Here is a 15795-nt window from a genome sequence, read left to right on the forward strand (position 1 = left end):
TACTTACATCCATTCATCTACGTCACAAGTTCTTGGAAAACCAGACTCTTAAGCTGTTAGGGACTTCCCCTTGCTTGAATATTGATTTCTCCAGGAAAATCATTATTATGCATGATTCCTTAGAGGTTCATTCCTGACGTTCAAATGCCCGACTTTTATGCCAATACTGGCTTCCTAAACACCTTTGAGGTATAAATATACCTTCACTTGCTATGGCAAAGCACAGTGTGGTTCGGTGCAGTTTGACTACCTACTTGCACGACGCAGCTCGCCACAGCACGTCCTGAAGGAAGCCAACTCTCCAGCTGTCGCACTGACCAGAAGCTGTCATCCTCCTTCCGAGAAATCCAGCTCCAGTGTTTCTGACTCCCCTTGCAGGTGTTGGGAAATCGACTCCTGAGAAAGAGATACCAGCCTCTCTCGTTCTAAGGTATGGAGCTGATTAGAACCTAAAGAAACCTTTGGCAATTCTTGGCAAAACTAAACTATAGCTAAGACAGCACCTACTTCATCCCTCGTACTAGACCTAGGTTAGGTACACTGGGGTAGACGTATTTTAGAAGCACCAGTTGAGTATTCTAGCCTTTTTTTATTTATGTATGTATTTTTATATATGTCATACATAACAACAGACAATGCTATTACAGTATTATGTTATATTACTGTTTACGCTGTACGCATTTACTTTGCATTCTGTCTAACGATTGTAGCAGTTCATATCTCTTGCATGAGAAATAAGACTGTTCAATAAACCCTTTTATTGAAACGCCCATCTCTCTATTTCTATGCAACTCTGTAGAAACGAAGCATGCACGATTGACTGATTGAAATAGTTATCTATTGTTTCCACAACTCTGAAGATATTGTTCCAGTTCTAGGGGAAACAAAGTTGTCATGTTTATGCGGATGTCAGAGACTAATCCCTTCTTGTTTATTCGAGAAAGTTTCTAGTGACCTCTGAGTTAGCTGGCACACACTATTAAGTTTAATATACTCGATAGAGACATACTGACCTCAGTCCTATGTCAAATCTACAGTGTATATTATTCCAATGCGCAGAGCCTATTGAGAATATCGGAACTACACTACAGAACCTCTCCGCACCGCCCCTGGCCAACATATCGCCGGCTACCACAGCTGGACCAAGGTCACTCATCAGCTATGGACCGATGCCCTCTGCACCACACAGCCCAATATCACCACCAACCTGGACCAGAGAGTAGAGAACTACACCAACTGGATCACCAGCGCCACACACCAAGTCGCTCCCACCAATCCAGTTAAAACGCAAATACCCATCAAGTGAGCCAGCTGGTACACGCAAGGACTCAGCACTTGAAGAGCAGGTGCAAACAACTGCAAAGAAGATATTGCACCAGCAGGAACCACACCGAACGAGCCACCTACAAATCAGTCCTCAACGACTACCACCGCCAGCTCAAAGCCACAAAAAAGGAGGCCCTGACCCAATAAATCGAGACCAGCGCCAACCAAACCAAGGAACTCTTTACCATTGTCAGAGAGTTCACATGCTCATCAGCCACGGAAATCTCAAGCCCCTCCTCACAGGAACTCTGCGACGCCATCACCAACCACTTCCACAACAAGATAGCAACCATTTACAGAAACTTCGATCCTCAACCCTCCGGCCTTTCAGCAACCCATCGAACACAACTATTAGTTACCTGCTCACTGTATGGGAACAACCCAGCACACCGATCACTACCACTCTTACGAACTCCATCCACTCAGGAGCACCCAATGACCCATGCCCCCATCGACTCTTCAACCTCAGAAGAGATGCCTTCAGCCACCAGCTCACCACCATCCTTATCACCTCCATAACCACAGCCACCTTTACTGACGCATGGAAACATGCAGATGTTAGGCCCCTCCTCAAAAAAATTCATCAGATCCCAGTGAGCTCCAGAACTAGCGCCCCATCTTCCTGCTACAGTTCCCTGCCAAAGTCCTGGAGAAGGTCATCCGCCTCAAACTCCGCGAACACCTGGAGAAGAACAACTTGCTGGACCTGTCCTTCAGAGCCAACCACAGCACCGTTCTCCAAAATAGAGGAGAATCAGCTGACCTTATCCTCCGGGATCTCTCTGCAGCTTTTGACAGTGTCTCTCACCACACACTCCTCAATCAACTATGCAGTTTGGAATCACAGACGATGCACTCAGATGGATAGCATCCTTTCTGACGGGACATACCCAAAAAGCCTTCCCTTCACCACACAACCCAATCACACCATCTGTGGCGTGCCCCAAGGCTCATCTCTCAGTCCGACTCTTTTCAACATCAGCATTACACCTTCGCACACATTGTCAGATCAAGTGACATCAAGATAGTTTCCTACGCTGACGATACACAGTTCGTACTTTCACTCTCAGCGGACCTCACCTCGACTAAGACCAACTTCCCAATTGTGAAAGAAGGATGTGGCATGGATGAAAGAAAAATGTCTGAAACTCAACAAGGACAAAATGAAAGTCCTGATCTGCTGCAAACGCAGCACCCTCTGGAACAAATCCTGGTGGCTGGCGGAGTTCGGATCAAACCCCACACCAAAAGACCACCCCGTAACCTCAGCATCATCCTGGACAGGAAACTCTCCATACAACGTTAGGTCAACGCCATATCCTCAGCCTGCTTCTACACTATTCCCCTGCTCCGCAAAGTCTTCAGATGGCTCCCCATCAGTACCAGAAAAACTGTGACACATGCCTTCATCACCATCTGACTAGACTACGGCAATGCACTGTATGCAGGTACCACCCCAAAACTCATGCAAATACTCCATACAATCCAGAATGCTGCAGCCAGACTGATCCTCAACCTGCCAAAGAGGACACATATCACCCAGCATGTGAAGGACCTCCACAGGCTCCCCGTCCAGAAAAGATGCATTTTCAAGCTTCTACAAAGCCCTCCACAACCAAAGACTGCACTTCCACCTATCAAACAGGAATCTCTGCTCCACACACCTCACCCCACAAACACCACGTATCTGCGGCTGCCGCTCCGGAGGATTCTTTTTCTCCCACCTTGCTGCCAAAGCCTAGAATGTCCACCCCTTTCACTTCCACACCTTACCCTTGCTGACCCACTTCAGCAAGAGACTCAAGATATGGCTCTTTTTCTAATTCCTGAAGCATAGCACCTGGACACCCCTGGGGGAGATTAGCCATGCTATACACGTACAACGTGATTGATTGATACCTGTTTGCTGTCTTTTTTTATGTTTCCTAGTTTCATTTTGTGCCTCTTCTGATCTTGTTTTGCCCAATCCAGTTTTCACTCATTCCTTAATTCTCCTAAATACTAGAATACCTTACTGGTTTATGTTTGTACTCCTTTGTCCCTGAATTATTTCCACATCCTGCTTAAAATGTATTTACTCCCATTGTGTCTGTTGATTACTCGCTGCACCTAATTTCACCTAGTAACAACTGTATCGGTGCGATGGTGTGCTTGAGCCTCGGAATGCATTGGCTTGCATTTACGCTGTATCAAAGCTTGGCTTCGATATAAGTTGTCATCCTTTTTTTGTGGAAACATGGAATTGTTATTTACACTCTTTCGGCTATATATTTGTGATGGTACAACAGCTGCTTATAATGCAGGCACTTTTTTAGTGATTGTATTTAATATATAACTCCTGATAGCAGAAGTTATTGTCACTGTTGTGATCCATGATTTAAGTGTTAATTGCGTCAGTGGTAGAAGTGTTAACAATAGTAGTGATATCCTAATTTGTAATTTGATTAGCTCTTTAGTAGTGGAGATGAGCTTCTGTGGGCCCTCAACTTTTGTAAATTTAGTGGCAACCTCAATGTGTTTTTTAATATGCGTTATTTCGAGTCTCTATTGCCCATGTACTCAGGTGAAAGATGCTATGTGGTTAAATCCAAGCATTTACTAAATATATCAAGCAAAAACGATGTCTTTAAAAAACTAATGTACAGGCCATCTATGACACTGCATTACTTAACATGATTTTTTTAAATATACAGTTTATTAACATAAGCAAGGTGTTTTTTTTTTACTATGCACAATTAATATATCCATCCAATACTTTTTAAGTATTTTAAAGACATGGTTCAAAGGAAGCTATTTAAAATGTATCTAGTTTGAGGAAGATTAGTATATTATTTGTTTAAAACCCTTAATAATGCATAAAAACCCCATTGAACATGTAGTTTTCCAAATGCCAAGACAGCGATAATGGGAAAAAGTACAGACAAAAGCGCGTTTTAAAACCATGCAGCTTATTTATGAAGCCCTGTATCATTTTTGCGCCACAGGTGCGTCACTTTTTGTGATGCACCAATGGCGTAAAAAATGTGTCATGTTGCGCCATATTTACGAAGTGACCCATCTAGGTAGATGCGTCACTTCGTACACCCTTGTGCTACATTATACCTGCGCCAGATATAATGTATGCAGGGTGGGCGTTCCCCAGGAAGAAAGGGTCGTAGGAGTGGCGCAGCGAAATCTATGAGATTTTGCTGCGCCACTTCTATAACAGAAATGCGCCAAAACCTTACGCCTGCCTCATGGCAAGTGTAAGGGTGACGCAGGCCTTTTCACATGGGACTTGCCCCATGTGAAAGGAACATTGCTGGAGTTGCGTCAGGCTTCCGCCACAACTCCAGCAATGCGCCATTTTTTGCCCTGACAGATACGTCAGTTATACTGACGTATCTGTCCTTCCTTGCGACATGATGCGTCATATTGTAAATATAGGGCTCACTGAGAAGTGGCGCGTCGCTGCTTTCACCCAGCGATGCGCCACTTCTCGTAAATGAGGCCCCATGTCTCTTCATGCTTCCTGACCTGTTACAGTATTCAAGACCCCTGGCTTAGATAGGAACACAGTGACAGTTGCCACTTCAGGTGGGGCGGGTTGAAAAATAAATTAGATTGTAACTTACCGTGCTGCCATACCGCTGCCTCACATCGTCTTCTGAAGCAAGAAGCACACAGGCTCCTTTGAGCAAATCACAGCGCAGCGTTGTGATTGGTCTGAGTGCCGTGAATCGCGCCCAGATGGGGACAGAGAGCCTGTGCATGTTCCTCCTGCTGCAGAACATGCAAAGTGCACAGGACTGTTTGGCAGGCCCAAGAGGGACGGCCAAACCGTCATGCTTCCTTATGTGCCCACCATTCCTCCTCTTGCTGGCTGTGACGACAGCCAAGCCCTGCCCAGTCCTGCAAAGCTGCATGACAAAGGGAAAATAAAATTATAATAACGTAGTGTTATTATCATTTTATATTTCCTTTTTCCACTGCAAAAAATGCAGTGGGGCTGCTCTCCTCTGCCTTAGCAGAGGAGCCGCCACAGTAGGAACACCAAATCGGTGACACATTCATTAATCATGTAATTAGTTTTTCATTAGATTATCAAGATGCAGCTCTGATGTCCCACATTGTGTTCTCTTGTACTTGACTGTTTCTTACATTGCATACCCATGTGTATTTTCTTATTGAACAGGTACTAATTGCTGCATTCGCAGTTTCAGGATATTCTTCTACCTACTACAGAGCAGGAAGCAAGCCTTTTAATCCTATGCTTGGGGAGACGTATGAATGTGTGCGAGAAGACAAAGGATTTCGGTTTTTCTCTGAGCAGGTAAGTCCATTATCTTAGTAGGAACTGTAAAAACAATTCCCCTTCTGGGAAATGAATGGTTCCATCCAAAGCGTAAATGCTGCGTTTTTATTGTGCGGATGGGGGTGACTCCTGTTTGTAGCTGGCAGAGGATATAGATATGTCAAAAAAGCAGTTCTTTCATGAGCACCTCTGCCTTCCAATCCTCATGTTAGATTTTGGAGTTCCTCACAAAAGGTGCAAAAAAGTCATATCTAAAAGTGCTGAATGCAATCTAGCTATGTTACTAAGAGGACACAGGACAGTGAGACCAGAAACCCTGGACACTCCTTAAACTTCTAAGCGGAATGTTCATTTGTGAGGATTATTTGGTTTTAGTGATGATCGGATTGCTTGGTTGACTTTGTTGACATCACTGGAATTATATTTGCTTTAACTGTGTAGCGTTTGAGCAGACACGCTATAAAGGTCCCATTGTGTAATAGGAACAGAATAAGCAAATGTCAAATTAAATAATTAAATAATTACAATAGAAATCCCAGTTTTTTATAAAAAATGTAAGATAGGCAGATTGCCTACGAAGATTAATTGAGCTAGAAATCCAAATCAGGGCTCCTTACACTCTCAAGGCAAAATAGCACCATTTCCTAAGTTTTAAGTAAGTGTCTTCTAGTTACAGTTGGTCCTTTCACCTAAGGGCACTGCGTGGCACATGCGTTGTGACGTTCTTACTCATTAAAAAAGAGTTTTGGCTGTAGAAGATATGATGTGTTATGCCATTTTAAAGGGGATGCACTTTCTTACAGACTATCAGTTTTTGTTGCTGTTATAACAATCTAGCAGCAATATTTTGAATATACTCCTTTGTTTTGGATAGCCCTGTGTCTTGCTTATGATTGCTGACGTAATACCTATGGATAATTTCATCTTCTAGTGTCCTCCCTTTCCTATAAGTTATAGGCAGTGCCCTTGATAACTCTTCTCCTATCACCTTCGGCTATCGGCCAATGTCTTCTAATCACTTGGCTATCGGCCAATGTCTTCTTATCACTTGGCTCACTTTCTGCGACATAGTGTTAAAGCATGTAATCAATCGAGTTACAGACTTTTCATTTTCTGGTCTGACATTAGGATACTGCAACTAGTTCCTAGTTAAATTCTTAGATTTCCTTGTGGTCAAATTGACTATTTTGGAGCTTTATCCTCTTTTCAGAAATCTTCCCTTTATCTGTGCCAATTGTTTATCATGTCTTCTTCCTGACTTCATATTCTTTTAAATCTGAGAGATTACCCATATGAAATACTTTCTTTTCAATTCTTGGAATGTTGGCTTATAAAATGCAAAGTGATATTTCCAGCTGTGTCTTTGCGGTATACAGATGCATGGATTTTACCATCACTAATCTTCAATAGCATATCCAAGAATGTTATTTCACTGAAACTAATGTATGCCGTAAATTTGAAATAAAAATGATTGTTAAGCTTTTCTATATACTCATATGCTTTTCACCTTGTTCCATTCCATAATAAAAACAAATTGTCTATATACCGAGTCCAAATTAAAACAATATGCACAAATTCCAGGTAGTCATCTACTTAAACCACCTGCTTCTCCCACCAGCCCATCACCCAAATGGCACAGCTGGGGGTGAAGCAGGCGCCCATAGCGGTACCAGCCTTCTGTTAATACAGGACTTCATCATGCATAAATATGTTCTCTTTTAGACTAATTTATTCCAGAAAACATGCGCTTCTGGTTTTCAAGAAACATTGGCAAGCACGTTTTCCAAATGTGTGGTCAGCCCATGTACAAAATGCAGTCACGTCAGTGATATCATCAAATAATTATCTGACCATACCAAGTTTTGAATTTTTGTTATAAAATCACAACTGAAGGGTTTTCACAAAGGGGAATAAGAAGGTATCGATATATATGGCAGTATTCTCTAAAAAAAAACTCATTGGAAGAGACGATAGGTCTTCCAGGACAATTGATCAGGCTTTTTTGCCCATTGGGTAAAATATAAAATGATGGAATTCTAGTATCATATGAGTTTTAAAATGTATTGATCTAAAATGTCCTCTTCCATCCATTTCTTCAAAAGGGACTGGTAGGAACTGACAGAGAATTTATACTCCATCGAGATCACTTCATAACAATCTATATCTCAGAATTGTCTCATCACCTCTAGCTTATAGGCGCTTGATTCCATGATGACAACATAGCCTACCTTATCACTGTTCTTTATTACAGTAGAAGTATCTTCCTTAAGGGATTGCAGTGCCTTTCTCTGTTCCTCTGTGAGATTAGCAATATTTATACCACCATTTTTCCTCAGTCTCATTAGGTCTTTAGTCACCATCTCATGGAATACATCTAGATTATCATGGGTAGTGGTAGGTATTGGACTTGATTTAGATTTAAAACCACTACCACTGGCAGTTCTTGTAGCAATCCAGAGGGTTTCCATAACTTGCTCTATCTCCACTTTAGGATCTACTCCTTCACTTTCAAGATATAAGGTATTAAGAGCAACAAGCCCCTTTACTTTCCCAATCTGTAGGTCACATGTGGCCATGTCTTTTGAAATAATACTTGGTTTAGCCTTCAACAATTTATGCATTTTTTTTAAATTTTCAATTTCTTATGAACCGATAAAGGTAAATTCTGACCTGTGTATAATTAAATTCCGAGGTCTGACAAAATGAATGTCCTAATTCCAGAAGTGATACTTCATCTGTGGTCAGTCTTCTTTGTGATACATTGAGAAGTGTCATCTTTTCTTGTCGGTTCCATTCTTCTGGCATGTTGCACGCTTGTTCTGTGGTGTTCCTACTGTCATCTCGTCTGATCCTATGCCTCTGTTTGCGTCTTTTCCTTTTCCCCTCCGTCTTCCTCTTCTTAGGGGATGTCGGTCCTTCTTCGGTTTTTCGGCTTGTCCCAACAAGCGATATTCATTGTGAAAACCCAAAGTCATGCTTTTTCATGCTTAATTGTCACCATCATTGTTGTCTGTGCTAATGTCAGAACTTGATTGTGTAGATATCAAAGCTTGTCTTCTCCCCTATAAATATCATATTTTCCTGCGAAAGTTAATATTCGTCCTTCCGCATAATCACGTTTGTCTCTCTGAAATTTCTGTTGTTTTTTAACTTTGATCTCCTCTTCATATTTTCGCAATCGCTCCACCATTTTTTGCTGTAGCTCCTTCCCTGCACCTTGATCTTCCAAGTTTCTGGTGTCATTTTTTAAAACTTTTAATTCACCATGAATCCTATCTTGGTCCAGTTCAGCATGTTTCACCAATATCTATATCATACATTTACTGGATTTGGCAGTGAAATCAGACCATTCTTCCAAAAATCCAGGATGTGGGACTTCATACGTAGGGACCCTGAATCTTGGTAAACGTCTTGGTACCCTGTAAACCTCCAAATACCGCATCAATGAGGTCAGCTCCCTTCACTTACTAATTTCCTTTTTAGACAATTTTTCCAGCATGCACATTTCTTTTTAATAGTCATTGTATTTGCAAACCAACATCATCATCAAACTTTATTTCGGTCGTACGACCAAAAAAGTATGATGTACAGTACAACTCATACATACAAGGTTAAAATTTTGTTAAGACATGGGATGCATAGCGAGGCCATGAAGGTGCAATATGCAATTTGTCTCATACATAAAAGATTAAAAATAGATTAAAACATGAGTTTCATAGCAGGAGCAACAAGCCAAATAGGACTAGAGTCAAGTTTGTAGTTCACGTGCTGGGCATCCCTCTATCTAGTACAACCAGAACAGTAACAACAAAAACCTCACTGGAGCCATTTTTTCCAGTGTTGCCATTTCACATTTGGCATACAATGTTATGTTATGTTATGTTAGCCGGATTTATAGAGCGCACAGATGCCCCAGCAAAGGGGCGCCCTGGCGCTAACAGAACAGAAAAACCGGACAAGGGTGATAACAGAACTCAAACACAACAGCACTAAGGGGAAAGAGGAAAGTTTTTACAGCCTTCCTGAATGATAGAAGTCCATCAATGGCACGAATGTGAACAGGGAGAGAGTTCCATAACTTGGCAGCAAGAATCTAAAGGATCGGCCGCCAATCCGAGACCTCTTAAAACGCGGCACTATGGCCAGGTGGAGACCAGAGGACCTCAGAGAGCGGGTTGGAACATACGGGGAGATGAGGTGCTCCAGAATCTGAGGGGAAGAGTGCTTAAGGATTTTAAACGACAGACAGAGAGACTTGAACTGAATTCTCTGAGCAACAGGGAGCCAGTGGAGCTCGTGAATGGTTTTTCTGGCTGAACAAAATCTGGGTAGGCCAACCAGAGCCCTGGCGGCAGCGTTCTGGACGCGTTGGAGACGAGAGAGTTCAGCCTGATTAGCTCCGAGAAGAAGAGAGCTGGCGTAATCTAACTTAGACATAATCATTGCTTGTACAATGAGCTGTCTAGTAGATGCGTCAAAGAATTTAAAAATAGACCGAAGCTGACGCAAAGTCCCAAAACACGTGGCAGCAACCTTTTTTGTGTGAGTGGAAAAGCTCAATTGAGAGTCAAACCATACCCCTAAGTTTTTAACCTCAGTAACAGAGATAGGGGTAGGACCAAGCTCATGTGGCCACCAGTTGTCGCCCCATAAATGAGTCTGTTTCCCGACAATGAGCACCTCGGTTTTCTTGGCATTCAGGAAATTATCAGTCATCCAACGAGCTACAGATATAAGTCCCTCGCGGAACTTAGCAGCCTCGAGATCGCAGGCCCCACTTATGGCAACCGCTAGCTGTGTGTCGTCGGCGTAGGACACCATAGTCAGGTTCCCACGTCTGGCGATAGCAGCTAGCGGCTGCACATAGAGGTTGAATAAAGTGGGGCTAAGAGCCGATCCCTGCGGGACTCCCTGAGCAATTGCATGAGGTTTAGATTCAAAAGGTGGAGTGGCAACCTTGAAGGTGCGACCAGATAGAAAAGATCGAAACCACTCAAGTGCCAAGTTGTCAACACCAGCCTCAACCAGACGCTGAAGTAAGATATCATGGGAGACTGTGTCAAACGCTTCACTGAGATCAAGAAGAACCAGTGCCGCCGTATGACCAGAATCGACCAACATGCGAAGATGTTCAGCCATAGAGAGAAGCGCAGTCTCGGTACTATGACCGGGCCTAAAACCATTCTGCGAAGGATCTAAGATATTTGCAGAGTGGAGATGGTTAGCTAAGATGGAGTTAACATGGGCCTCGGTCCGTTTAGCTGCCCACGGGAGGAGGGAGATACGACGATAATTCTCCGATTTTTGTGGGTCCAGGGCAGGTTTTTTTAAAATGGGAATCACCTGGGCCTGTTTCCAAGCGCCAGGGACAATCAATGCACATCTTGAATCGTCCCCAATGGTGTGCTATACTGCTGATGCTTTAAATAGTTTAAAAAAATTAAGAACCCATATTCTCCTCATCCTCAACCTGTTTGCAGCAGCTTCCTCCTTATGCGCCACATGTGACCCAAGAACTTTGTAACTACACAGGCTACCACTGGTCTTGTGTCCGATCTAAGTATTTGAAAGGTTTAGGCATAGTTGTGTGTCCCCAACTACTTGCCTACATGTTTTGATCCACTTAGCTCTTGGACGTGAATTGGCTGGACAAGCAAATAGAACATGTACTGATGTTTCTGTAGTAGCAGTGCAAATTGAGCAAAACTGAGATGAAGCTGGGGTATTGTACCAGGAGCTAGTGAAGGCCTTGAGGAGTAACGTGCCTACCTGAACTGCACATATAATTTCCTATCAGTAGATAAGTGAATTATGTCCAAATAATGTTCTGGGGAGGTAATTGATTTAAAATCAGTGAATTCCGAACTTAACCAGCCTCCATTGGGGTTGACGGCTGCAGACTGAGCTACCCATCCCAGTACTTCGCTTTAATAAGATCTTTGGTAGGGAGTGATTTGGGGTCCCTGTTTTCCCAGTGGCCCTCTAACCCAATGTTGGCTAACAGGCGTGCTACATTCCTTAGCCATCCCATCTTATTCTGTTTATCTAGGGAGATAACTTTCTCGAGGGCCTTGGCATAAGAGCCTAACTCAGGGGTGGACCTAATCCTCCGCCAGTGGTCTTCACACAGCCTTGTTAGCAATCGATTTCCTGCCCAAGTCTAACCTTAAGGGATAGAGGGGCTTGCTCTGAGGTAACTGTACTATACTCTTCAGAAATGTGTTCTCATCCCTGGAGTGATCAACCTTCAAGTTGAAACCCCCACAATTCTGCCCCATATGGAGCTGAACTCACTGCTTTAGATTCATATATCTGCTGTGGAGCTGCCACTGGTTTGCTGTAGGAAATACTATGTTCTTTAATCAAAGCCCCTGCTATTTGCATGAGCTTCAAAGCCAATTTGGCCCCATGAGGTTTCCAGGACATAAGCTTCGGCGAGAGTTACACCCAGGTATTCAAAAATGCTAACTCTCTCAAATGGGGTGTCTCCCAGAATTGGTCTGCCGTTGTAGGATATCATAATCATATCACAAATGTTGTTTTCAATTATTAATCTCTAGACCGCGTAAGCTACAGAAATCATTAAATCGGTTAAGCTATAGCTGGAACCCCCAGGAGTTTTGGACACTAGCAGGGTGTCCTCAACAAACAGTAGTGTCATAATCTGTTCGCTCCCCAGCATGGGTGCATCAGCTGGCACCTGCTGTAGATACTGCACAACATTGTTCATATACAGGGAAAAGTGTATGTGAGCCAAAACACACCCTTGGCGGACACCCCTCCTGACGTCATTTGATTTGGAGCTGGCCTTGATTACCCCAGCGGACTTTGATGAAGTTTGCAACATGGAGGCGAATGACTAAAGATAAAATCTCCGGTGGCAACTTCATACCTGTTGGTACTTGCCACAATTTCTGTCTAGGGACAAGGTTAAAGGCAGTTTTTAGATCGATAAAAGCCACATATAAACTCCCCAGGCCAATGACCACAGTCTTCCAGAAAAGGAGGAGAAAACAGGACACCTGGTCTATTGTTTCCGTCTTGTCTCTAAAGCTGGCTTGGAAGGGAGTCAAGATGTTATTCTCACCGATCCAGTCCTGTATCTTAACCAGGAGCACTCGACAGACCACCTTTTGAATGGAGTCAATGAGGCTAATGAGTCTGTAGTTACTGGGTAATGACCCGGCACCTTTCTTTGTACATGGGGGTCACCTCTGCTACTTTACATGACTGAGGTACTGGGGCACCCCCTGCAATAGTGTTAGATGGGGTCAAGATGTAGGCCTACCAATTTTCACTGTCAAATAGGAACAGTACTCCAGGGATGTCATCAGGGCGAGGAGCCTTAGCTTGAGCGATTGAATTGATGGAAGAATATATTTTGCTTCTCGTAAAGAGCTCCATGGAAAAAGGTGAATCTAACTGGGTGCTACCAGGTCAGACAGGCACAGTCCTGCATACAATAGCTCAAAATGATTGCAGGTGGATATTGAAATATTATTTGTTGATGGTGGTGCCTCTTAACGTCCACCCTTGTTACTTGGAGCCAAACCGTTTTTGAGTCTTTGCAGGCACATGCCTCTCCAATAAGCTTCCACCTATTCTCATCCTACTCCCTTTTTGCTCTATCTTGGGCTTTTTTATAGGACCATCTCAGGTCTCTTACCAGGTCAGTGTTATTGGAGCTGAGTGCAGATGAAGGTTGTCGTTTTAGCTGCCTTCACTCGCGGTTAAACCATGCAGTCTGTGGGGTTACACTAGAGCTAAAGTTTGGGAGGGGTGAGTGATTGGCAAAATGGGTGGCCAGCTGTTTGAAAAAGCGGGAATGGCTAGGTGCTAAAGTTACCAGGCCTCCTGGTTGCTCAAGCAGAACTTTAAAGTCCTGGAATATCCATATCTGGTAGCACATTTGCCACCCCCTGACATTACTCGCAGCAGCTTCCTCCTCTGAGTCATCTAAGATGTGCTTAGCCGCCTCCAGTCGCTCCCCATCAAACTCTTTCACTGACATCGCTGCTTGTTCCATTCTCCCTGTCGATGCGCCACGTCTCGCACTCTGGCAAACCTCCTTCCCTCGTCAGAGTCACTCCCTGACACTGACACTCTTCAGCTGTGTCTCTATTTCCCCTCAGGGATCTTCGTTGGATTTTTCCTCCCCAGTCAGCCTCTTGGTTCGCGTCAGAAACTCCCATAGACGTGATCACTTTGCTGGCCATACTGCTACTTCTAACATGGCAGGTGCATCGGCGGGGTCGTTTCAAGAAGCAAAAACAAAACACTCTGTAATCACGACCTCATCCACCTTCAGGCTGGTGAACCAATTGCCACTGGGCAGATTTAGTTGAGATTGTCTTTCCATAGGAAATGCTTTTTTACTCCAGTATTGGAACTTTCATAGATTCACATGCTTGAATCGTTCCCCGTCGTCGAGATGGTAGTCCCCAGTATATCAAAAAAGCAATGCTTGAATCAATACAAAGCAGAAAAAAGGTCTAGTCCCATTTCAGTTTTGTAACCCTTAACTCTTGTTTTGTAAAAGAGACCAAAAATAATCCTTGAAATAATCAGGACCCTTCGCCCTCTAGAACACTGCTGAGAGAACCTTAGTCCTTCAGATTTTTCGACCGCACGTTGTGCTGAGTTTCCTCTGAGCTCTGCTCAGTTTTCTCTTGATAATTAGTGATTTTGGAGTATTCTTATCTTTCATCTCGGATTTCATCTACAGGATTTTTCTTCAGTACTGGCTGATGATCACTCTGACTTTATTATGTCAGGAAAGGAGAAAAAGGGTCTGTTTAGAGCCTGTACTACCTGCTCCAAGAAGAGGCTTTATACTGATGACCCTCATGAGGACTGTATTTATTGCCTCTATCCAGACCATCAAGCAAAGTACTGCAAGGTATGTCATACCTTTTCTAGTAAGACCTTAAAGGACCGTGAGGGACGCCTTTTGATATGACTTCAAAAGCTAAAAGCCTGAAAGGAGGTCATTTCCTTTGATAGCGATGAACCATCCTCTTCCACATCCAGAAGGTTCCATAAAAGAAGATCACCAAATGCCCATTCTTCTGAGGAGCGTCCAGGAAAAGCCCTTAAAAAGACCACTCAGGGGTCTCATGGGCGCAGTCCCTCAAAATCTCCTCCGAGACATGAAAAGGAGAGGAGAAGACATGCTTAGGGGGATGAAACTGCTAAAAAGGCGAGTTCTGAGCCGCCTAAGCCACCCCCTCAGGTCAGGCACTCCTTCAAAAAGCCTTCGTCAGTGCCTCCTGAAGTAAAAACGTCGATGAAAACCTCATTGTCGGCGGGACCATCGGCGAGGAAACCATCTATGTCTTCACCAACGAAGATTGAGATTCACCTGCTGCCAAAGGTCTCAGCGTCCACGGCTTAGCTGGGAGCTCCATCGATGAAGTCCATGTTGACAAAAATTTTATCATCGTCTATGACAATTTCGACGCCATTATCATCAACGACGGCGCCAACGACAGTTACAGTGTCAACAACGGCAGGGTCGTCGACGACTACGATGACGACAGCAATCACGTCATCGACGGCAGCTAGACCATCGCTGATGGTTTCCAAGTTACCTCCGACGGCTGCAACTTCGACGACGCTGTTGTTGTCGATCTTGTCGACAGGCTCTTCGAGGCAAAAAACACCAGACAGGTCAGAAAGCAATAGGAAGAGGATAATTACGCCTGAAATCACATCTCATAGCAAAGTTACGCCTCTCTTGCCATCTCACCTGCTAGAAGAGCAGGATGCTGAGGAAGAAGACGAAAGACCTTGTAGCTATGCAAGTAGCTCATCCCAGCTGCACGTTAAGGGGCCGATTATGATCGCGGATGGACTTGCATCCGTCCGTGATCATTGAGGAGGAGGGGACGTCCGCATGGGCTGCGGAGTCCCCTCCTGTGCGATTAGGATGTGACCGCCAGGGTGGCGGTCACATCCTCTATTTTTAACATTGCGGCGGGTGCGGCTTCAAGCTGCACCCGTGGCAATGTTAAAAATGCACGCATTGCATTTGCATGCAGAAAGAGGCAGGCACCGCGCGGTGCCTGCCGCTTTCTGCATACAAATGCAGGGGGGTACCATAGGTACCCCCCATGTGCACCCCCCACCCCACTTCACCTAGGGGGCCCGCAACGGGCCCCCACAGTGAAGTTACA

At 44.1% G+C, this 15795-nt stretch overlaps 1 protein-coding gene across 1 annotated transcript in view; it reads left to right on the forward strand.

Moving 5' to 3' along the window:
* The window catches only part of OSBPL6 (oxysterol binding protein like 6), a 699671-nt gene that overhangs the window by 530189 nt on the left and 153687 nt on the right, over positions 1-15795 (forward strand). Inside the window, exon 16 of the mRNA XM_086956201.1 lies at positions 5501-5638. Coding sequence (XP_086812327.1) covers positions 5501-5638 — 138 coding nt within the window. The remainder of the gene's footprint in view (positions 1-5500; positions 5639-15795) is intronic.

The sequence above is a fragment of the Lissotriton vulgaris genome, chromosome 2_1, assembly GCF_964263255.1.
Source record: "Lissotriton vulgaris chromosome 2_1, aLisVul1.2, whole genome shotgun sequence".
NCBI lineage: Eukaryota > Metazoa > Chordata > Amphibia > Caudata > Salamandridae > Lissotriton > Lissotriton vulgaris.